General features: G+C 43.3%; 1 protein-coding gene across 3 annotated transcripts in view; it reads left to right on the top strand.

The window, feature by feature from the left end:
• The first annotated feature begins 9,592 nt into the window (after positions 1-9,592).
• LOC147115113 (regulating synaptic membrane exocytosis protein 2-like) overlaps positions 9,593-23,310 on the top strand; it is a 435,839-nt gene continuing 422,121 nt past the window's right edge. For 2 of the 3 annotated variants that reach the window (XM_085993409.1, XM_085993407.1), the window contains exon 1: positions 9,593-10,473. In XM_085993409.1, coding sequence (XP_085849535.1) covers positions 10,241-10,473 — 233 coding nt within the window. In that variant the 5' untranslated portion in view covers positions 9,593-10,240. The remainder of the gene's footprint in view (positions 10,474-23,310) is intronic. The other variant, XM_085993406.1, reaches the window with a different exon arrangement.

Here is a 23,310-nt window from a genome sequence, read left to right as displayed (position 1 = left end):
TCCCTCTCGGCTGCAAAGAACTCTATCTATCCCCCTAACGATACTATCCCCTACCACTACAACATTTCTTTTAACTCCCCCCACTTGAATGGCTCCCTGCTCCACGGTGCTGTGGCCAGGTTGCTCATCCTCCCTGCAGTCCCTGCTCCTGTCCCCACAGGGAGTAAGAGCCTCGAACCTGTTGGACAAGTGCAAGGGCTGCGGCTCCTCCAACACTACCTCCTGGATCCCCGTACCTGCCTCACTTCTAGTCACATCATCCTGACCCTGGCCACGGACTACATCTGAATTAATTAATCTAATTGGTGTGACTACCTCCTGAAACACAGAGTCCAGGTAACTCTCCCCCTCCCTGATGTGTCTCAGTGTTTGAAGCTCAGACTCCAGCTCTTCAACACGGAGCCGGAGTTCCTCGAGCAGCCAACACTTACTGCAAATGTGATCACTGTGAGCATCAATGGTGTTCACCAGCTCCCACATATTGCAGCAGCAACACATCACCTGATCTCCCATTCTATGTAATTAATTAAATTTATTAATATTATTCTTAAATATCCTCTGCCCCGATTCTAGATGGTGAATATCACACCTTAGAAACTATAAACCAAAGAGATTTAAGCTTAAAAGGGAGAAATACTTACCAACCAATCACTTACCCACTTTCTGGTGACGTCACACTTGGATTACTTTTTACCTCTCTCCTTCCAGACTGGAGATTGGTAAGCCTTACCTGGTCTCTGGGACTTTTATAGCCCCGCTCTGCCGCTCAGGATTCCCGTCGACGCTGTGAGGCCTTACCTGGTCTCTGGGACTTTTATAGCCCCGCTCTGCCGCTCAGGATTCCCGTCGACACTGTGAGGCCTTACCTGGTCTCTGGGACTTTTATAGCCCCACTCTGCCACTCAGGATTCCCGCCGACGCTGTGAGGCCTTACCTGGTCTCTGGGACTTTTATAGCCCCGCTCTGCCGCTCAGGATTCCCGCCGACGCTGTGAGGCCTTACCTGGTCTCTGGGACTTTTATAGCCCCACTCTGCCACTCAGGATTCCCGCCGACACTTCTATTAAATCTCCCCTTAACCTTCTCTGCTCTAAGAAGAAGAATCCCAGCTTCTCTAGTCTCTCCACATAACTGAAGAACCTTATCATTGTCACTTGGCATCCACTTGGAATGGGGAGAAATAGATTGCAGAATTGCACATTCATTTCATTATAGAGTCAGAAGGCAAACTTGAAAGCCACCAGTCAAATGGATTGTTGCACTCAAATGTTGACATTTACTTGAGATGGTAACAATGCACTTTGATTGACTTTCCTCCTAAGGTAAGCCAGGCATTTATTATTTCTTAAATTTAGTGCACCATTTCACTGAATCAGATGTCAGATGCATAGCTACTACAACACCAATATTCGAGCTAATGTTAATGAACTTTAATATACGTAAAACCAAATTCACATCAGCGAGATTTTGTAAAGAGATTTACAGAGTGTGATCTACAGCAATGATATCAATCCTTTTTAGGTTAACAACAACAACTTGTATTTATATAGTGCCTTTAATGTAGTAAAATGTCCCATGCTACTTCACAGGAAGGTTAGCAAACAAAGTTTGACACCAAGCCACACAAGTAGATATTTGGACAGATGACCAAAAGCTTGGTCAAAGAGGTAGGTTTTACGGAGCGTCTTAAAGAAGGAGAGAGAGCTAGAGAGACGGAGATGTTTAGGGAGGGAATTCCAGAGCTTATGACCTAGGCAGCTGAAGGCACAGCCACCAATGGAGGAGCATTGAAAATCGGGGATGCTCAAGAGGCCAGAATTGAAGGAGCACAGAGATCTCAAAGGGTTGTGGGGCTGAAGGAGGTTACAGAGATAGGGAGGGGCAAGGCCATGGAGGGATTTGAAAACAAGGAAAAGAATATTAAAATCAAAGCATTGCCAGACCAGGAGCCAATGTAGGTCAGCAAGCACAGGGTTGATGGGTGAACGGGACTTATTGCGAGTTAGGACATGGGCAGCAGAGTTTTGGATAAGCTCAAGTTTATGGAGTGTGGAAGATGGGAGGCCGGCCAGGAGAGAATTGGAATAGTTAAGTCCAGAGGTAGCAAAGGCATGGATGAGGGTGCCAGCAGCAGACGAGTTAAGGCTGGAGCGGAGATAGGTGATATTACTGAGGCGGAATTAAGCAGTCTTGGTGATGGAGCGGATATGTGGTCAGAAGCTCATCTCAGGGTCAAATATCATACCAAGGTTGCGAATGGTCTGGTTCAGCCTCAAACAACCACATAACTTAATTTATTTAAGAGCCTCATATGGAAATTTCAAACTCCTTCATTGACACACCTTTGTTTTGACATTTGTTCAACATATTATTTAAGTTGGAATTTTTGTTTCATATCAGTAAATTCCAAAAACAAAAGTTTTAAAAGATGATTCAAAATAGCTGAACCAAAATTCACCAATGTTCAGAAATTATTAGGCTGAATATCTGGTTAAGTTTGTGTTGACATGCAGATTGGCTCCATAAATCTGTATTCTGATATAGTAAAGAAGAAATAAGGCTCGCATTTAGACTGAACATATCTATTTTCTCTATCAACAGAGTAATGTCTACCAGCTGGGTATTCAGCCATTGTTGAGGATCTTATTACATTTATGAATGGTGAAAATACTTCTGTTTTGTAGTAATGTGCTTCAAACTGGTATGGGCAAAGTAGACAAGTTTAATCCATTGCCATGGAGCTGAACTGATAACTTACATTGTTGAACCTTCCTGTCCACAATATAGGTTAGTTAAGATTCTACTTTATTATCCAGTATAAATCTAAATACATTCTGGGGATAATTTCAAAAAAGATGAGAAGGTATGGGTTCTTAAAAATAGAGACATTTACAAAACAATCTTGAATGTTGACTACATTAACACTTGTGTGTTTCTATTAGTGCTCAGAATTATTCTTTGAGAACTGTATGCACAATCAATGGAACACTGATTTACATACTGTACAAATTCTTCAGGAAAGCAAGTTTACTGATCTACAGTGCACAGTTCCCTGCCGCTATTAAGTTAATTGCCCTTCTAAAGAAATTGTACAGTATACACAGTAAGGTGAAGTCTATTATGTCACCCATCTAAGTATTTTCTCTTTTTACATAATTTCCTACATTATTTAATCAGGTTGTGGTTGTCTCTTCTCAGAGATCAGGGAATAAGTGGAGGCTGAGGACCTATAAAATTACAGTTGCATTCACCTAGGGACTAAAATATAAGAAGTGATAATAAAATGCTCAAAAAAGACACTTAGAGTGCGACTACAAAGTCTACAGCAAGTGAAAGTTACCTGCACTGTTAAGCTTAATTTATGAGCTATACTGTAATCTTGTTTGGCTGAAACAATATCTAGTGCTTAAATCTGAGAAAATATTGGGTAATTCCATCCACTAAATATTATCTTAGCCAATGGAAGAATAAGCATCAGAAAAATAAAATACCCTAATTGACATTATTGGTGCTAGAATTGTTAATCTGATTCTATCACCAATAATCTACGAGATAAAAAAATATATAGTTAAATGCAAATGGAACAGACTCAGCTTACTCTGTCAGGATAAGCATTTAAAACAAACAGTAACTAAACATTCCTATTTGTGTGATCCCTGATTCGGTTTCCCACGCAGGACTAATAATTACCCAGAGACAGGGTAAAGGAAGGCGAGACCTACTTCTTTAGATAGTCTGTTTCCTAATTATTTCAAAATATTGTTAAAACCTACAGTTAAAAAATGTAGTGAGGAAGGAATGATGGTCTGTATAGAGTTTAATTAAAGTCAGCAGAAACACATATATTTTAAATTTGAAATATGATAGTTAAAATATAATTTGGACATTCTTTGTTGGCCCAGAGAGTAAAAACATTGGCCCAGATTTTGCTGTAGTGGGCATCTAACTGTGCCTTAACAAGGCATCTGGGACCTGAGTGAACAGGGAAAGCAACAGGGTATACTTAACCAATCAGATTGAAGGATTGAGAAATTAACAGCACAAGGACTGAGAAGAAAATGTAAATTAGAGTGGGTGAATTCAATGTCAAATCAGGTACAGAAAGAGAAACAAAGGCCAGAATTTTGCAGGGGGTCAGCAGGCACGATTGGTGGTTGATCGGGTGGGAAAGTGTTTTTTGTTCACAGCGGATCGGGACCCCACTGTGAACCCACTGCCACACGCCTTTCCCAATGTCTGTCAGCACAGAGCAGACCTGACACGTAGCAGCGGGGGACCCGATTCAGGTAATTAGTGGCTTATTTAGAGCCACTTAAGCATGATTTTCAGCTTACCTTTTGCATTTGACAGCTCTTCCATGGGGTCCATGCTGGTCATGGACCACGTCTGTCAAGCTGAGGCTGGAGCTCAGTGGCCATTGAATCAGCTGTTGAGATGACAGCTTCAAATGTACAGTCAAAGCTCCCACCTTACAGAGGTATCTTCCCTTAGCCACAAGCTGTTCCTCACTGCATTTCCACAACAGATTCACTATGCTGCAAGTCTTTACACAAGTCTCCATCCAGTCTGACCTCATTACCTCTCTCACCATTGACAGATTGCTCTGTCATCTTTACTTCACCTGCCATCTATTTCATCAGCATGGGTGCCATTTATACTCTCTCATCTTGGTCCTCAGAATCCCACCATGATCAGCCCCAACACCAGCAGCACCAGGCACACCAGCAGCACCAACAACAACACCAACCCTCTCTGCAATCAACTGATGCTTCACAGGACACAGGGCATCAGCACCTGACCACATTGCTGCCCGGGAGGCCAGGGATGGCCTCACCATGGCCAGATTTACTTCACTTGATTCTGTACACCCTGGCTGTCACATGATGCATCAGGTTGGCACCACCCCACACCAACACCATAAAGCATCCCTACAATGCCCAAGCCATTCCTTTCACACTCATCGCCATGGCAGTGGGGGGTACCGTTATGTCTCACCATTCACTGCAACTCACTAAGCCACTTCCTAAGGTGCACACAAATCTGTCCAAGTACGCAAAGTGTTGAAAATAATGGTTTCAATGTTTGACACCACATTAACAGAAACTTTACATGAACATTACATAAACACCCAAGTGCCTACCCTTGTGTCTTGTTAGTTGGTATGATTGGACTAGGATGAGGGTGAGTGTGAGGTGTGGCTAGTGAGATGGGGATGTGATAATATAGATAGGGAGGGATGGGTGGAGATCGAAGGTAAGTTGGTGTAAGGATGTGCAGGAGTAGGGTAGGGAAGGCAGAGTGATGGGGATGTGATGAGAGGCACAGCAGGATGAGTTTGAGTATGGCTTTGTACTAACGTTTTGTGATCTACTGAGATCATTGAAAGGTTTGCGGCACTGCACCCAGGTCCTCCTGACCACATCCCTGCTTGTGCCCTCCTCTGTAATGTGCAACCAGGCTCTGTTGATCTCCTGGGGAGGTCTTTTCCGCCCATGGGAAGGGAAGAGGACTTTCCTGTGTGCTGTGACTCCCTCCATAAGCATATGGAGGGAGTTATGGGAGAGCCTGGGTGCAGCCCTGTGCCTTTGTGCAGTCATTGTCAGTCTTTGCAGCACCTAAGTGCTGTAGAACACTGACAGCACAAATGTCAAAATAAATTTTGCCATGGTCCCTTTAAGGAAACCGGCTGATGATGCGTCATCAAATGACGTCACCAGACCCACTTCCTCTAATTGGCTGGGAAAAGCGCTGGACAGGCTTAACAAGCCCAATCAGGGGAAATTCATTTTACAGAGCAGGATGGAGCCAACTGCAGGGTCAGGACCCGCCACCAATGTTGCTCACCACGGACCCGCTGAGGTCAGCAAAATTGCGACCAAAGAGAGGGCAAGAAAGATTGGATTAAGAGAGTGAGGAAAAAAAGAGAGAAAGGAAAAGTAATTAAAAAAACTAATAATTTGACATTTTTAAATGAATGTCTAAAGCAATGAGACGCCACACTTTTAATTTTAACTAGTTAATTTTCAGTTCTGGCGAGGTTGATTGGCAGCAATTAACATGTATCACATTGTTAAAAGGGTACTTTGACTTCAAATGACAAGACTTAACTTTCTGTGGCAAGTTTAGTTCGTATCTATTGCACAAATAAAAAAAAGGCTTGCATTTATATAGCACCTTTCATGACCACCAGACGTCCAAAAGCATTTTACAGCCAATGAAGTACTTTTTGAAGTGTAGTCACGGTTGTAATGTAGGAAACACGGCAGCCAATTTGCACGAAGCAAGCTCCCACAAACATCAATGTGATAATGACCAGATAATCTGTTTTAGTGATGTTGGTTGAGGGATAAATATTGGCCAGGACTCCAGGGATAACTCCCCTGCTCTTCTTTGAAATATTGTCATGGGATCTTTTACATCCATCTGAGAGGGCAGATAGGTCCTCGGTTTAATGTTTCATCTGAAAGAGGCACTCCCAACAGTGCAGCACTCCCTCAGCACTGCAGTGTCAGCCTAGATTTTTGTGCACAAGTCTCTCGAGTGGGACTTGAACCCACAACCTCTGACTCAGAGGCAAGGGTGCTACCAACTGAGTCACAGCTGACATCTAAATACAGCATTCAGTGCATTTCAATAGTGAGGCAGACAGCGATATGCCGTTTTCGAGAAGCTAACAGCGGAGTGGAACAACTTGGAAGCAACTTTTGGATATAATCACGTTTAACCGCACATCTTCCGCTCGCCTGAAGTTGTTGTACTATTTGCACATAAATAACAGCGAGCGCCATTAGCCTCACTGTTACTTTGAGAGAAAAATCTGGCCCAGTTGTGCAGTGGTGCAGTGAGCCGCACAGAGGTTCAATGCTCCATACCGGGTCTATGCTGATCTCAGCCAGGTGCCAGTACAGATGCCATCATTGGTGTTCACACCTCTGAGATCAGGGTTGGGGGTTGGGGGGGGGGCGCACAAAGATGAGTTACTGGTCAATAAGCAGCTAGCCTGGCTGGAGAGAGTGCACGTGTAAATGTCAGATGAAGCCATGATCAGGCTTAGCTGTGATCCCCTTCACCCATCCCCTGGTCTAAGTAGCCCAGCCACATTCAGACGTGAAGAATGGCCATTTCAGCAAATTATTAGAGGGGTACCCGTGCCTCTGGTACTTTATCTTAGCATGAGTCACCACCGTAAGGAGACGAGAATGAAGAGAGGGAATTAGGAGAAATATATAGCAACGATCCTAAACTCTGAAGTGGAGGGAGGGAGCTTCTCCTTCCAACCACCCTTTGAAAATTGCCCTTGTAGTTGCTTTAATGAAGTAATTCCGAGAATGGCGTATCCTTGTGGAACACAAATAACAACTGAAGGTCTGCACATATCATATGATGACATAGCGCCCCGTTGCAAGGCTCCTGGTTAAATTCGGATTTCTAAATTACAGTAACTTCTGTTTTTCTTGTATGTCCTTGCTCCCGCGAATGTGAATATGAACAATCAGACACGGAGGCATTTCACCGGGTTAATTGCACTCGTCACATTACTCTTCCAGTTTCTAATGTGCAGTATTGTAAAGTGGGGCTTTTGCTGCTGAAATGGGCTGTTTTCCCTCAGCAACTCCCATTCAATATGGCGAAGTGCTACGAAGGCTCTGATACGTTTCCAAGGCATTTAGACCGTACACAGGAAATGCGTATACAGATCAATTTCCAATGTTTTATGGGCTGGAATACTGATTCTGTTCACCTCAGAAACCCATTTATTTTTACACTTTGATGCAATCATATATCAGGATTTGTGCATATTATCTGTTAGACTTCGCACAATTAACAAAAGATCATTAATTGACAGGGCCATTTAGATTTTATTTTAATTATTGTTGCGCACAGGATACTGTTCAGGGCATTGCGACGAAAGCCTATGAGATAATTTACTGAGAATGCAGAAAGTAACGATTTTTAATTCATTTGAATATATACTACAAGTGCTATAAAACAGGAACTACTGTAAACACAGAAATACACAGTAGGCCACTGCACAGAGGAGATAGACCAGCCTTTTCGGGGGTAGACCCTTGGTCAGAATACCCAGAACGTTCATCTATCTTTTCCAATGCTGTATACTTCGAGTATTTCCTGCCTTTCCTGCATATTTCCAGCATTTGCAGTTTTGTTTTTACTTTTCATCTCTGCAGCAAAGTTCTCATGTTTTCTTTCACAGCCTTGGTGTAAATTATGTAAATTCTGGTTAACTGTATCTTCGTATTAATCATCTTACTGGTGCAACAAAATAATCCCAATATATATCCATAGATGAAAATAGTTATTTGTATGGCCCAACCCGTTTCCGAGCCTTTTGATCGCTCTTAGTTTAATATATCATTGGCTAAACATTATAACCCAATAGGTTTTCAATAAAAGGTTTTTGTTCCATTTCTCTGATTCAGTAAACTTATTTCTGACGATTAATATATGTGTGTCTGTGTGGTCTTGACTGGCTCTAAAATTTAAGGATTTCACTTGAACCGATGGTGAAGTCCTTGGGAAACTCCTTGAGCTTTTGCACAGTTTTGTGAGATGACTTCCTATCATGGGAGTTACTGTCGACTTGTGCAAGTCAGCGTAATTTATTCCTGACCGTCTCTGAAGTCGAGAGGAAATAATTCTATACAGGCCTGTCAACATTTGAGCACTTAATGCTCTTCCTTCCCTGTGCTGTCAGATCTTTTACAATAGCCCCGAATAAAAATATGCCAATTTACTGTCCAGTTAAAGCTTTGTGTTTGTTACTTTTTTTCATAGCTGTTAATCGAAGTATGCACTCAGTCAAGTAAATGTTCTGAAGATCCATACAGTCAAAGGGATATCTATCTGAAGTAGATGACAGGCTGTCCTGGCTCGTTTTGGGAGAATACAGCCACGCTGGTCGCTGTCCGAGGTCCTGTATTCGCACCCACATGCAACTTGAGCATGCAAGGGTATCCAGAGGACGTGATTTAAATATTCCACTTCCTGTATTAAAAACATTATAAACAGCACCCACAATTTATTTGCTTATAGTTTAAGAGCGTTTCTTTAAATCGAGGTCATTTTACTTCACCCTTGGATGGCAAATTTAAATTGTTCTTGGATAAATAAATCCGATTCATCGTCACAATGTGTGCGTGACACTAAATTGGGCCCCTGAAATGGCGGGCTTATTTTTTGGTGATTTAAAAGTATAGAACTGACTTGGCGTTTAATCCAAAGAAGTGTGGCGCAAAATGATAGACACGTCATATGTACAAAGCGACCATAAGCCTTATCCCACCAAGTCTTCTCTCATAGCGGGCAAAAGATAAATGGGTCTGAACCTTAATGATAAAAAATGATGATTAATGTTTATACTGTTGTGTGACTCAATAGTGTCTTCCAGAGAGAGAGAAAAAAATGCATGCATGCAAACCGATTTTTAATCACGGCAGATAGAACCGACCTTTAAACTGAATCTCATCACAACGATGCCGAGCGGAATTAGATTGGTGCCTGGGTCAGACAGGATAAGGGGAGGGTTGGTGCGGGAGCTGAGCCCAGTCCCATTTGACAAGCACTCCAGGTCCTGATCAATAATCCGCTCCGGAGTTTGCGGGGAGTTGGCTGTCAATGAAGGCGCGCTTGGGCTCTGCCTCTCTCCCTCTCACTCACACCCTTCCAGCTCTCTGTCTGTGTGTGCTACATCTCGGGACTAGACTCCGCCTTCTCTTTCCTTTAAAAAAAATTGAACTTTTTGTTTGAGGGGTGGGGGGGAGGCTTTCTTTTGTATTTCCCCTCCTCTCCAATTTTTTTTCTGTCTGCACAAGGGGAGGCGATGGGGGGCTGGATGCAACAAAAAAAATAAGGTGCTGATGCTGGATTAGCAGACAGAGCGAGAGAGACAACAAGCTACAATGCATCGCCCTTCCTAACTCAGTGATTTTTTTTGTTGCGGATTTCCCTCCCCCTCCTTTCCTGTAAAGTGCACATGCATAAATGGAGAGAGAGAATTATGAAGCGAATTGCAGTGAGCGGTGGGGGTGATCTCGGTGCGGCTGTGACTGGGCGCTGTGACCGCCGCCTGCTCCAGCACTCGAGCCCGGGACTCGCAGTCGGCCAGCGCCCTCCTCTCCTTCCCATCTCCTCCTCCAATTGTTAGTGGGGTGCGTGTGTTGCCCCCACCTCCCAACCCCCTTATATCATCATCATCATCATTATTATTATTATTAATAAAGATGTCGGCTCCGCCCGGGCCTGGGGGCCCTCGCCAGCCCGGCCCTGCCCCTCCTCAGCCTCATCCATCTCTCCTTGCTTCGGCGGCGGCGGCTCCTCCTCCTCCCGCCGCTGCCGCCGCCGACATGTCCCAAATGCCGGACCTCAGCCACCTCACCGAGGAGGAGAGGAAGATCATCCTGGCCGTCATGGACCGGCAACGCCAGGAGGAAGAGAAGGAACAGTCCATGCTCAGGTAGGAACATTACAAATCATTGTGTGTGTTGGGTGGGTGATAAATTAAAAAAAACTCCAATTGTAACCAAAACAAAAAGCCGGATGCAAATACGAAAAAAAACCTCACACACACACATTGCAAATAACAACACCCACAGACATGCAAAGGGGTTTATTTTTATTTGCAACATTTGGCCTGCAGCCCTAGGTTGGGTTTTCCCGCCGCCATCTTCCGCCTGAAATTTCAGCAAAAGGCGGCTCTGAGTTTCACCTTATTCCAAATGCTGAATTCCCACTAGAGCTGTGCAAGGGTTTGGGTTTTTGCTTTGTGCACTTTATAATCACTTCAATTCCAAAGACATTTCCATAATGTCAATCCTCTCCCCTGCTCTCTTTCTCTCCTTCTCCCCCCCCCGGCCCTCGGACCCAGTGTTTACCGTCCCGCCTGCGCCGAGCTGAAGCCGGAGCGGTGGGTGCATGAGCGGTATCAGCGCCTGCTGACAGGCGGGCCTCGGGGTGGTGGTGACGGGGCTTTCAGCACCACACAGCAGCGGACAGCGCCCAGCACAACACAGCCCAGACTCGGGCTACAGTCACAACCAAAAAAAAGGCAAACGCCTGAGCCACAGCCACACTCTGCAGGCAGAATCAGAGCCCTGACCCTCACCACAACCCGGAGCTAAAACTCTTGAGACTGAGCAACAGCCCTGCACAGAGAGAGAGAGAAAGAGAGCAATGGAGAACTAAAGGCCACAGAGCCTGGGCAGCCAGAACTGGGACAATTTACATTGTGTGTTTAAGAAAGTGTAGGAGGTTATCAAGTCATTTAACAGTTCATCAAGTTAAATGCTTCTATTTCTGGTCATTTCATTATTATGGTAACCTGAACCTCAAAACGATTATAAGGCAAAGTCACCTGCAGCAGCTGGAGCTAGTTGAAAGGTGTTGGTGTCATACTCCACTGAAGTGTTGCAGTGGTTATGCATTTTAAATTAATTCACTTACTCCAAAATGCTGCCGTCTTCCTACTAGTTATTCAGTCTCTTAATACATTTACATTTGCTCTGAAATTCAGATCATCATTATCTCTTCATCATTGTGATAAGAGAGGATTGCTTGCTCTTGTAATGTTTTCTTTTAAAATTAAATTGATGGGTCCAGTGTCTTCTTTAATTATTTAGATTGTGGATTCAGAGAATGCAAGAAGAATATGAAGTATTAGTTACCTGCTGGTGAATCTGCCTCAGTTCAGTTTCCTGGCTTTTTAATGGCACAGTTTGTTGCGTGATGCTCAATGTGTGATGCTTCGCTGTTTGGGTTGCAGAATGATATTAAAAGTTGTACAATAAGTGTATCTTATCCCAAGTTCTGAAGTGCTTTGTAAGGTGGGGTGACAGTTTTAAGAATGTGCTAACTTTTTGAGTTGGGGGCTTATATCTGAGTGTATGAAAATTTTCCATCTTTAAGAGAAAAAAAAAATTTAAACCAAGCATTTTGATCTTTTCCGAAATTGATGTTAAACTTCTCTGTCTTGGTTGTCTGACCGTGTGCTTGAAATTTTGATTTTCTTATGTTACTTCTGCTGTGCATGGTGTACATTGGTAGAATGCAATATAGGTGTGATATTTGACGAGTCATCAAGTAAGAAAAAAGCAATATAAGACAATATATAGTTTATGCTTTCCTGGAAATTGTACAATTTAAACTGGATATAGATTTGTGAAGGTGAAAAGGTTATCCAGAAACTTGCAGTTTTAATGTAGTTTAATGTGTAAAAGAGAAAAAAATAATTTCGACAAATACATCCAGGTCAGTGTGCATGTATTGAGAAATACTTTTCCATATGGTCAGATAAAACTGGTACGAGATCTATTTATGGGAACTAGTGTTCTATGGAGTAGTCACATAGACATGAAACTATCTCAACTGATGCCACAGTAGGGGATTTTACAACATTGTATCCTTCATGTTTCCCCTTAAAAATGTTCACAATTATATAAAAGTCCATGATGGAAGTCATGGTGTATGAAAAATACACTATTGAGCAATGTTCGGCCTATTAACTCTTGAGCGCCACAGGCAGGTTGACGTGTAGGGTCAATTTCATGAGTGGTGTGTTTGTAATTCCCCACCACACTCGGGTTGTGTGAGCTGCTTATAATCCACAATACATATTGTAAAAAATGTATTAAAATAAGATCACATTTTTATTTATGTACTGATTCCAAATGTGTGTTTGAGTGTCTGTGTCTTGCTTTGGCATTCTGAACACAGTCTTTTTTTGTTGTTGAGGCCACATGATGTGGACAGTGATTGCTATGGCCTGCATCCTAATTAGTGGTGTTTGAGAAGTTCAAACTAGAGAGCAACAACTAAGCCCTCTACCCAGACCGCGGAGGAAAAGGAGGCAGGCAGGAGGTTGAAATATGTAAGGGCGATGATTTATTCATTTGCTTCCATTTATATTAACTTTTTGTTTGATTGAATTAGTATCATGGGCTAAAATGCACTGATACATGAACAGACCAAGGGTCTGACAGTCAGAATGTGACGGCTCCAACATAGTTTGGACAGAAGCTAATGGCATTTTTATACCTTACACAGTACCCCACAACTTTTCATACATGTGATATAACATTTTGTATACTGACTGTTATTTCCAAGTAATCAAGTGGAGATTATATTTTGATAATTTTGCAGTGATTATGTCCCAATTATTAATCCATTAATGCCGACATTCTTGTAGATCAGTGATGTGGAACTCATTGGCTTTTGTCGTCTGCTATTGCAAAAGAAAAACTCAACAAAATAACCCCATAAGTTTTAATTTATATATTAAAAAGAAAAAAAAAACATACACGAGGGTGACTTCAAGGCTGTAATTTCATCTCTGGGTTTAGATGGCTATTATAAAGTGCCCATGCCTCATTCTCATAGGTTATACTGTCACCTGAACCACTTGATGAGATTACTGCCTTGTAATCACTCTCGGTATCTATTATTCTGTATATAGTTTTTGCCAATAATGTAACTTCCTTTGCCCATGTAAAATGTATTTTAATGGTCTTAATCCATTTTCTGTTTCATTGAGGGTTATAGCTATCATATTTCACATATCCTGCTATATCTATTTACTGAATACCAATATCACAATAGTCAAACAACAGTGATAATATAAAGAACTTTTAATAGGGAGGGAGAGAAAGACAATGGGCCCAAATTTTCAAACCCACCCCCCTACAATATGCAGACAAAATTCTCACTTTTGTGTATTTTTCTTTCCCTCTTCCTATTGTATCCTTATTCTCCCTTTCACTCCTCATTTCTTGAAGGAATTGACACCATGTCTGGTACCGTGTCCAACTATCCTTTCTTCATGTGTGACAGTCAGTGGTGGAGAAATTAGAAAAAAAGGGAAGGGGACAGCAAATCAGGAGTTCTGAAAATGGGGCATAAACTGTAAACATATATTTATGGTCAAAAATTACTTGATAAAGGAAGCAATATGAATTACAAGGAGGGCAACGACAGTTCAGTAGAAAGGATGTTTCTTTTGAAAATATGGATATTAAATCCTGTGCATAGAATTTATAAATTAACAGCAAAGATTGAACTCTGATCTCTTTTTGTCGCTATTTTTGTAAATTGCTCCCAATTATGGATTTAAACTGCTAACTCAGTGAGGCTATCCAATGATTAGCTGAGCCATAAAGACTAGGAAGCTCACAGGTTCAATCCCTGGTCTGTGCGGAGTTAGCTGACCTCAGGTAGGCTGCTGTTAGGGGTGATACAATTGATCTTTGTGTCCTTCCAATAGGAAGATGAAAATTAGACAGCGTTCCTACTCTAGATTGCTATCTAGCATCTTCTACCAGAAGTGCACATATTCAAATGTCAGGTGAGGACAGGATTGCGATGCATTCTGATGCCTGTGGTTCAATAGTTTGCTCAGGTTCTATGCTCAGGCTCACATACTTGGGTGCGGTATTGGGTACTGGAGGAAGGAAGCATGGAAAAAAAAACTGAACAATGAACTGGGTGGTACAATGGGTTAGAACACTCACATCTGAGTCATGGGAGTGTATGTAGCATAGATGGATGAGCCATAAGTCTCCTCCTTCTGCCAGCTGTAAGGATCTTAGTAGTTATGAATCCACAACACAAAACCTCTCATAATGGGCCAGTTTTTGCTGTAAAAATAATGGTGAGGCTAACAGCACTCACCATTACTTATGTGCAAATCAGACAGCAACCTCTGCAAACTGCACATATGCAGTTAAACATAGAATACTGGAAGTTGTTGTCCAAGAGCCCTGTTCCTCCCAACGTTTCCCAAAAACTGTATCTTGCTGTCTGACCACCATTCAAATACATTGAACGGTATGAAGTTGCTGTACTTACCTCATAGTTACAGACTAAACTCACCAGAAAAAGTTAGGGCTTGTCCATTCCAGTGTAAGTACACTTTTAATAGTGTGATAAGTCTTAATTATTGCCAATTAATTATTATCTGGCACAGAAAATTAACTTTTACAAGCGTGGTCTCATTCCTTCAGATTTTAATTATTGTTGGAGATTTTTTTTTAAACAATTTAAATAAAATATTTTGTTTTACTTTTTTCTTTCTGTCTCTTTTATCACTCAAGCCAATCTTTCTTTCCCCCTCTTTTTTATTTTGTTTTCTGTACCTGATTTGACATTGAATTCAGTATTCTAACTTACACTTCCTGGTTCAGACTCTGCTCTGCTCAGTAACGATTCTTCAATCTGATTGGTTAAGGAGATACGCAGTTGCTTGCTTTGTTTACACAGGTCCCAGATGCCTGCAGAGGGTGCTGCATTTTTTGTATCTTTGGCTGACAGGAACATGCAGTGCAAAAGCCCATAGAAAGTCCATGGGCAAGTGTAAGTCTAACGAACGGCTGGTGCCATTGTTTGCCGCTCAGAGCAAAGTCCGTCCCAATATGACACTAATTAGCAGTCCTCACTCAGAGCAGCTACAAAAAGATGGTTGATATGATGAATATCAAAGCCTGTAGGTTGGGTCTATTCTCTAGCTGTGGTTCTCAAGTATTGTTGACCTGTGTAGGCTGTCACTACCTGGGAGTGCTTGATGCTGTGTTAGGTGGTTAAAGTGGAAGGGCATTCTCTTGCCCAACACTGACATGCTTCATCATATCTAGTATCAAATTGACCAAAAATAAAAGTAAACCATTAAATTGTTGATTCTGTTTTAAACTAAATTATTTGCATCTCACGGTAGTTTACATTATTCAGTTGACACTGCACCAAGTGTCACATTTTCAAGTTGAATCTTGCACACTGGCCCAAAGTGAACCACATTAAAATGGAAAAGAACTCTTTTCCTCACATTCATTGAGCAGAATAGACCTCCTTTATCCCTCCACCACCTCTTTGAGAGGTACCATTTGGTGTGCTGTTTGAACTCATTCATGCTCATAATTGGATTACACACACATTGGTTGCTGCAGATTGCTTGCTTTCTCCTTACAACTGATGAGTTGTGTCAGGAATCAGTTTTCAATTTAGTGAGTATTTCATCCAGTTAGCAACTCTTACTCTTCATAAGTTGGAATAGCAGGAGAACATGAAATTCTCTCCTGTCAGTAGAGCTATTTAGTCAGATGCTGTGGAACACATTTGATTCTGGTTCCTGTAGTCAAAAAGAAGCAGTGACGTCTGTTGTAGTGTTTATTTTTCAGACAAATCTCAATGGGTGAGGGGAAGGCATTTCTTCCAGAACATCCTATGTTAATAACATCTCATATTAAGTGGAGCAAGAAGTGTCAATTTTACAGCTGCTACCCTCGGGTAGGTTACGACTGTGCATCCTGGAGCAGCTCCATTGTAAATAGCAGATAGCCAGAGTCAACATTAAACATGCTCATGCCAGTTATAGCAATGGATTATACATGGTGCAAAGGTCCTGCTACTCAGCCTCAACAATTGGTAGTATTATTAATCCCAGAGAACCATTGCACTTTCCCACAACAGCCACATTTGTGGCCTCTGAGTAAGATTACTACTTGATAATACAGTGTGATGGAGAATTTTGTGCCTAGGTTAAGACTGTGTAAACACAGGCAACCGAGTGATTCAATGGGCTCGATTTTGCCAAGCCCGAGGAGGCGGAATTGGAGGCGTGCGAGATGGTAAAATCGCAAAAAATGGCAGGCGGGCCCGATCCCGCCTCCGAGCAATTTTCCCACATGCGTGTTTTCTGACCCCATTTCCATCCCGCCTCCGAGGCGGGATAGGCCTTTAAGGCCCTTAACAAACACTTAATTGCCTCTATTATCCCATTTTGGGAGGCCTTTCTGATTTTTAGACATTTTCCCCATCCTCCATGCCTCCTCTGGAACATGCCAGGTAATCCTGGTGGCCTCACAATTGGATTCCTTACTAACAGTTGCAGCTTTACCATTACAAAGGAGTTTTCACCAATGATCATTTGCAGGTGGCAGAACTTTGTTGTCTCAGGTCTGGGCGAACTTTTAGCAGGCCTACTCATTGTTGTGGAAGTTTGGAGCCTGACACCCATCTCCAGTGTGACTTCCTGGGAAACCCCTCTCCCCACCTTGACTGAGCGCTTCCTCAACTGAAGCATATACCAGAAGCATGGCGACCATTTAATTCCTTTCCTCCTGGACATCAGATTCGGAGGAAGACCAGCTGCAGCAGCAGCAGACCCATGAGCAACAGCAGCACCATCAACAGGCGCACCAAGCTGCTAGTCACCCACCTGAAGCTGCACAGGCCAGAAGGCGCCAGCGCACGACAACATTGCTGCCCGGGATGCAAGGAACGCACTCATCTTGGCCAGATTTGGTTAGCCTGCACAATCAAGCACTTTTGTCTCACACCTTCTTACCAGAGCATCGACAATAGACAAGAACCTGCGGATTCCTATCGCGCTGACAATTGCAAGGTGCCCTAAGCCCTCAATGTGAAAGTCCCATTTGCGAAATGAGACAGGCCACAACTTCAACAGTTTGCCATCAAATCTGTTTTTAATACAATGACAATGATGGCTGGTCCAAATACAACACATCACATCACCCAAGTGACTACCCTTGTGACTACTTGTGCTTTATCTTCCTCTTACGCATGCTCCTACGTGGTACTTCCCCTGTGGCTTCAGCAGATGTGGAGGCCCCTTGCTCACTTTCTTGCTGCTCCTGTCTCGACGCCTTTGGTGGCCGTCCTCTGGGGTGGTGAACCTGTGCAGGCTCGCCAACAGCCTGCTACTCCTGTGGCTGTGCAGGGGCTGAGACGCCCATCTCAGTTATGTGAGGACTCTGGTGGGGCTCTGACCGAGGGCTTTGCAATGGCATGGTCATGTGAGCGTTTGGAGAGGAGCCCCCAATTCCTTGTTGTCTGCCACCAACTTCCCTCTCGTGGGTCAGCCCCACTTCAGAGCTAGCAAGTAGCTTGACAGCACCTTGCTGCACTTCAGGGGGGCCATGAGGACCTGTTTCTGCACTGGAAGTCCTACTCCAGAGGACTTCCATGAAGGTCTGGTTTGTATGCTCAATAGCTGACCATCGCTCCTCCAGAGATGTCAGTCTATTCTGAACAATTACCATGTTTTCCATACCCTGGCGACTAAGCTCCTCCTTGGCCATAGCCATCCTCTCCTCTATGGTAGCCAGCCTTACCATGGAGTTAGCCATCCTTTCCACGCAGGTTGCCATCCTTTCCACGGTGATGTGTTCATGCGCCTATGCCTCCACAAAGGCTCTGCTCATGTTCGCGATGGACCCCTCCATTCGCTCCACACTCGCAGCGACCCTGGAGGCAAAACCTGCCAAAGACTCCTGCACCTGTTCCTGGAGTTCCAGCACCACTCTCCTGGATGAACCCGGAGGCACAGGGTTGACATGCAGCTGAGCCAAGCTGGCAGATTCCTGCGCCCTCCGATGAGGACTCTCCACTGCTGTCCCTGTCTCCGCCATCTGCTGATGCTCACTTGTGAGCTGTGATACACCAGGTGCCAACACTACTCTATCTCACGAAGGTCCCACCGAGGTGTGAGTGTCTGCGCTGGTGCTGGGTGCTCTGAATTCTGCTGACGCTGCGCCCTCAGAGGTTGCAGATTCGTCTGAGGAGTCTGGAAGCTCAGGCTTTTCCTCCTGGACAGTGGGGAGGGGGGCTCTAGATGGTCCTGTGGGGGAGTAAAGGAAAGAGTTAGAGATGTGAGGTCATGGTTACATGCACATTGAATAGTGCAGATGATCATAATGAATCTGATGCTCTAACAGATTGACTTATCAGTGACTCATGCAATGTCAATGAGAGAGATGCCAAACTTTTCTCTCACCAGTTTGCTGTGATGCGCCCGCCTGTCCGTCCCCCACTTGGGAATCCTAATCGATCCCGGCGATTTCCAGGGCTGCCTCCTCCCAGGCGCTGAGCTGGGCTACTGAGGGTGGCCCTCCTCTTGTCATGGCTCTTTCCCTCTTATTGTGGGCTCTCTCTTCCTGCAATGAGGGACACAAGTGGAGTTTGAGTGAGGATGAAGGAGTGAGTGTAGAGAATCCACAGCATAGATGCTTAGAAGGAGACAAAGGACTCTCCCTGTGTGTTGTAAGTTGTTGTCATTGCATCACAGTGATACAGAGTGTGAGGGCTGCATGGTCGAATAGTTAAGTGAATGTGACCATAGAGAGGGAATGGGTAAGGGTGCAGGGATGTAAGTGTCAAGTGGGATGTGGAGGAAGAGGTTGGCGAAGCAGAGTGCTGGTGAGGAGAGGCGATGGGGATCAGATTGAGGGTGATGGGAAAGTCATACTCACTTTTCCTGTGCAGAGAAGGTCATGAAACCTCTTCCTGCATTGCAGCCAGGTTCTGTGGCTCATTGATATGGAGTTGACCTCCTTGGCCACTTGCAGCCACACAGCTTTAGTCTGCTGGGGTGGCTTTTTTCTCCCTGAGGAAGGGAAGAGCACCTCCTTATTAGATCTTGCTCCCTGCACCAGAACTTCTAGGGAGGGCTCATCAAAGCGAGGTGCACACATTTGCTTGCCAGTGGACATGGTCGGTAAATAAAGTTCTTCATACAATTTCCAAAGCGTTTCCAGTTTCCGGAAGAAGCAAGGCTGCTTGCAGGCTTAAATCCAGCAGCACTGATGACATCATTGGAGGCGACTTTCTGTATGAAAAGATTCATTGGGCCAGGGGTTCCCACACGCTAGAAATCAATTGCCTAATTTGGGGAAAATCGCAATTTTTCAACACTTCACTTCGGAGTCGGGGTCCTGACACAAATCCCACCTGACACGCCCCAGCCCGCTCACACTGGCAAAATCAAGCCCAATAAGTTAGCATACAATCCTCTCCTTGCAGACAATTGGGTTTAGATCCAGCCCAGACTATGTGATAAAGTAACAGCCCCCAGACCAGTTCCTGATAACTGTAGGTCCCCAGTATAATACTGCCCTATATTTGGTATTATGTTATTTTAAATTAGCTATCACTTAGCAAGGTCATAAGGATGACTGGTACAGGAAATTAAGAAATCCCATTAATGCACGAGGAAGTGCTTACAGCACACTTTTGTGGAGACTAGGTAAAGTTTAACTCTACTTCTGACACTTGATCTGGGTGTACTTGATGTGAACATTTGAACATAAGTGAAGTGGAAAATGTTCAGTTAATTTCACTGACTTTCTTCACTTTAATTAGCACAAAATTTCACCAAATGTATTAAGAACTGTCCAAATTCATTTCATGTGGGACCCTTACAGCCATCAGGGGGTGGGGGAACCTAGTGAAGGTTTTTATTCCACCTGTCTAAACAATATTCAGATCTAGGGCTAAGAGGAAAAAGGAGAATGTGCCAACTCATTGAACCACCCAGTCAGTCAATACGCTTAACAATTCTTGTCTATTTTTCCTAACTTTTTTAAACATGTGGCTGAGCTTGATGGTGAAGAGCAGACATGTTTTTGGAGCTAGTGATTAGCAAAAGTAAGCCATCAAGTAGCGCTGGCTATATTCTTGAGTTATATGAACTATGACAAAAGTAGATTCCATAAAGTACCAGGTTTCAGTTTGTATTCTATTAATGAAAGGCCATTAGTTTAAAAAAGTGTACTATATTAATCTTGAGAGTCTCAGCAATCTTATTATTTAACTGTGCATGTTAACTCAGGTCCTTCACACAGTTGGAAATAGTAACTACTTCAGACTTGTTTCCTTTACCGATGTAAGCACTGCTCAAAGAAAATTATTCAACAAATCTACAGAAAAGGGGAAGCAAAAATTAAAAGATGTTAGAATTCATCACAATACATTGTGACAAACCATACGTCTCTATCTCTATCTGTCCCTCTGCCTCTTTTTATTATATAATTGCGGGTGAGACTTTTCTTGAATGGTTCCGGATCATTGTTTTGGTGCATGGTGAACATACTTCCCCAGTAATACCACCCCCTACTCGCCAACTTCTGATAGGCACTCACAGGGTTCTGAAAAAGATGAGTTTTTATGTTCTTATCTTGATACCTTTAAATTGTAGCAGTTCATTGTTTAAATAAAAACTTACAAATTCATAGAATTTTACAGCACAGAAGGAGGCCATTCGGCCCATCGTGCCTGTGCCGGCTCTTTGAAAGAGCTGTCCAATTAGGCCCTCTCCCCTTCTGTTTCCCCGTAGCCCTGCATTTCTTTCCCCTTCTAGTATTTATCCAATTCCCACTTGAAAGTTACTATTGAAGCTGCTTCCACTGCCCTTTCAGGCAGTGCATTCCAGATCACAACAACTCACTGTGTGAAATAAATTCTCCTCATCTCCCCTCTAGTTCTTTTGCCAATCTGTGTCTTCTGGATACTGTCCTGACCCTCCTGCCAGTGGAAACAGTTTCTCCCTATTTACTCTATCAAAACTCCTCATAATTTTGAACACCTCTATTAAATTGCCTTTTAACCTTCTCTGCTCTAAGGAGAACAATCCCAGCTTCTCCAGTCTCTCAATGTAACTGAAGTCCTTCATCCCTGGTACCATTCTAGTAAATCTCCTCTGTACCCTCTCCAAGGCCTTTGACATCCTTCCTAAAGTGTGACGCCCAGAATTGGACCCAACACTCCAGCTGAGGAAATTCAGTTCATATAATTGCTATATATTCCAAGGAGCCTTTATGATTTTTTCATTAGTGTATTGCTTTATTCATGAGACTGAACTATGGAAATAGAGCATTCACAATAAGGAACTATGAGATATAATTTATATTGCACTAGTAAGTTGATCTGGTAAGTCATAAGCAACAAAGCCAGGAGTGAGTTATGGTGAGTGCCACAAATGGGATATAAATTATATCCCGTGGCTCCTCACCCTCTATTCTGTTAATACCATGAGTTAAATAAGTAATTATAGTGATGATAGTTAGATGTAAATTATCATTTTAAATAAGCACTAAAATACTGTATGGACTGCAGAAGAGTTGGGTGAGGTTACTGAAGCTTTGAACAGTACTGCCTGTTCTCTGTTATAATGTCATTTTCATGAAATACAAAAAGTACTTTTCATGGAGATGACTTGCCTAAACAGAAGATGGTTTTGATTTGAATTTTTGATACTTAGTATAACAGGCTTATGAAGGACAATAAAATATAATTATACAATGACACTGTATCAAATAGGCTCATAGTAAAGCACTAATGGTGCATTTATATTGGTTCCAGCTGAGCAGCACCGTGTTCATACTGCCTGGCTTAAACTGCAATTCTATTGCCTTGGAGAGAGAACTTTGTGTCTGTATGCTCACCCGCCTGCAGAGAGCTCCTCTTCCAGTGGTTAAAATGTAAAGGTTTAAAGATTCTGGTCAGGAGCATCCCAGTTCTCTAAACATTTGAATCAGATCTAGGTAGGTAGCACTGAGTATTTTTTAAACCCAGTTTGACAGAACACTGGAGTTATACTCCATGTGGGGGGGCGGGTGGGGAGTTCATACCAATGTGGTGTGAGACTACATTGTCTGCCAGAAGGCCTTACATCACTGTTCCCCAGAGTCAGACCTAGGCCACGATTCTGGATTTATACTGCAATTTTAGCATTGCTGAGAAGTAGAAGCTACTTTGCAGCAATGCTACAGTTGTGGTATAAACATCCTTACTGCTGCCCCTCAATTCACAAGACCGCAGAATCTATATATACCCAGATTTTGTGGTTGTAACGACGGAAAATCTGTCAGCATTCGCCGTCATTACCCCGTGAAACTGACAGCAACGTCTGGTGTCTGCACATGCACCGTTAAATGCGGAAATCCAGAAGCCGCTGTCAGTGATTCACTGCTTCTCCATAGGTCGCTGTTGAAGTCCCCGCAGACGGCAATCTTTGAGAAATCGCTGAACTGACGAGAACGTCCTCTCTCTGACGCTGTAATATCGCTGTTAAAACCCCGCCAAAAATTGAGCCTTTTTCAATGAGGTGTAACTGTTTTTAATGGTGTACTACGCAATGTTCCCTTTCATTTTTTTTTTTTGAGTGCGTGGGCTCTTTAACTGGCTGTGTGGCCTATTCAGTTTTTCGCGCAAGCGCGGTTATTTCCTTTATGAAGCCGATGGCCTGCGCGGGACCTCCAGACCGCTGCACGGCCGCATGGCTGCACAGCTTAACAGAAACATTTGTACGAAGTCATAATTGCTGCTGAACAACCTCTCTGGCCCTGAAAAACTAATTTTATATTTGTGGAATGTCAAATTTTTCCATTATGATAAAAATTCCGGGGGCGATTTTGCCAGCCCCAGGAAAGCACGTATTTTTTTTTATTCGCTTATGGGATCTGGGCGTCGCTGGCAAGGCCAGCATTTATTGTCCATCCCTAATTGCCCTTGA

The sequence above is a fragment of the Somniosus microcephalus genome, chromosome 7, assembly GCF_052327205.1.
Source record: "Somniosus microcephalus isolate GS21.2 chromosome 7, FLI_Smic_1.0, whole genome shotgun sequence".
NCBI classification, from domain to species: Eukaryota; Metazoa; Chordata; class Chondrichthyes; order Squaliformes; family Somniosidae; genus Somniosus; species Somniosus microcephalus.
Note: the sequence above shows the minus strand (reverse complement) of the source record. Positions and strands in the feature narration are given on the sequence as shown.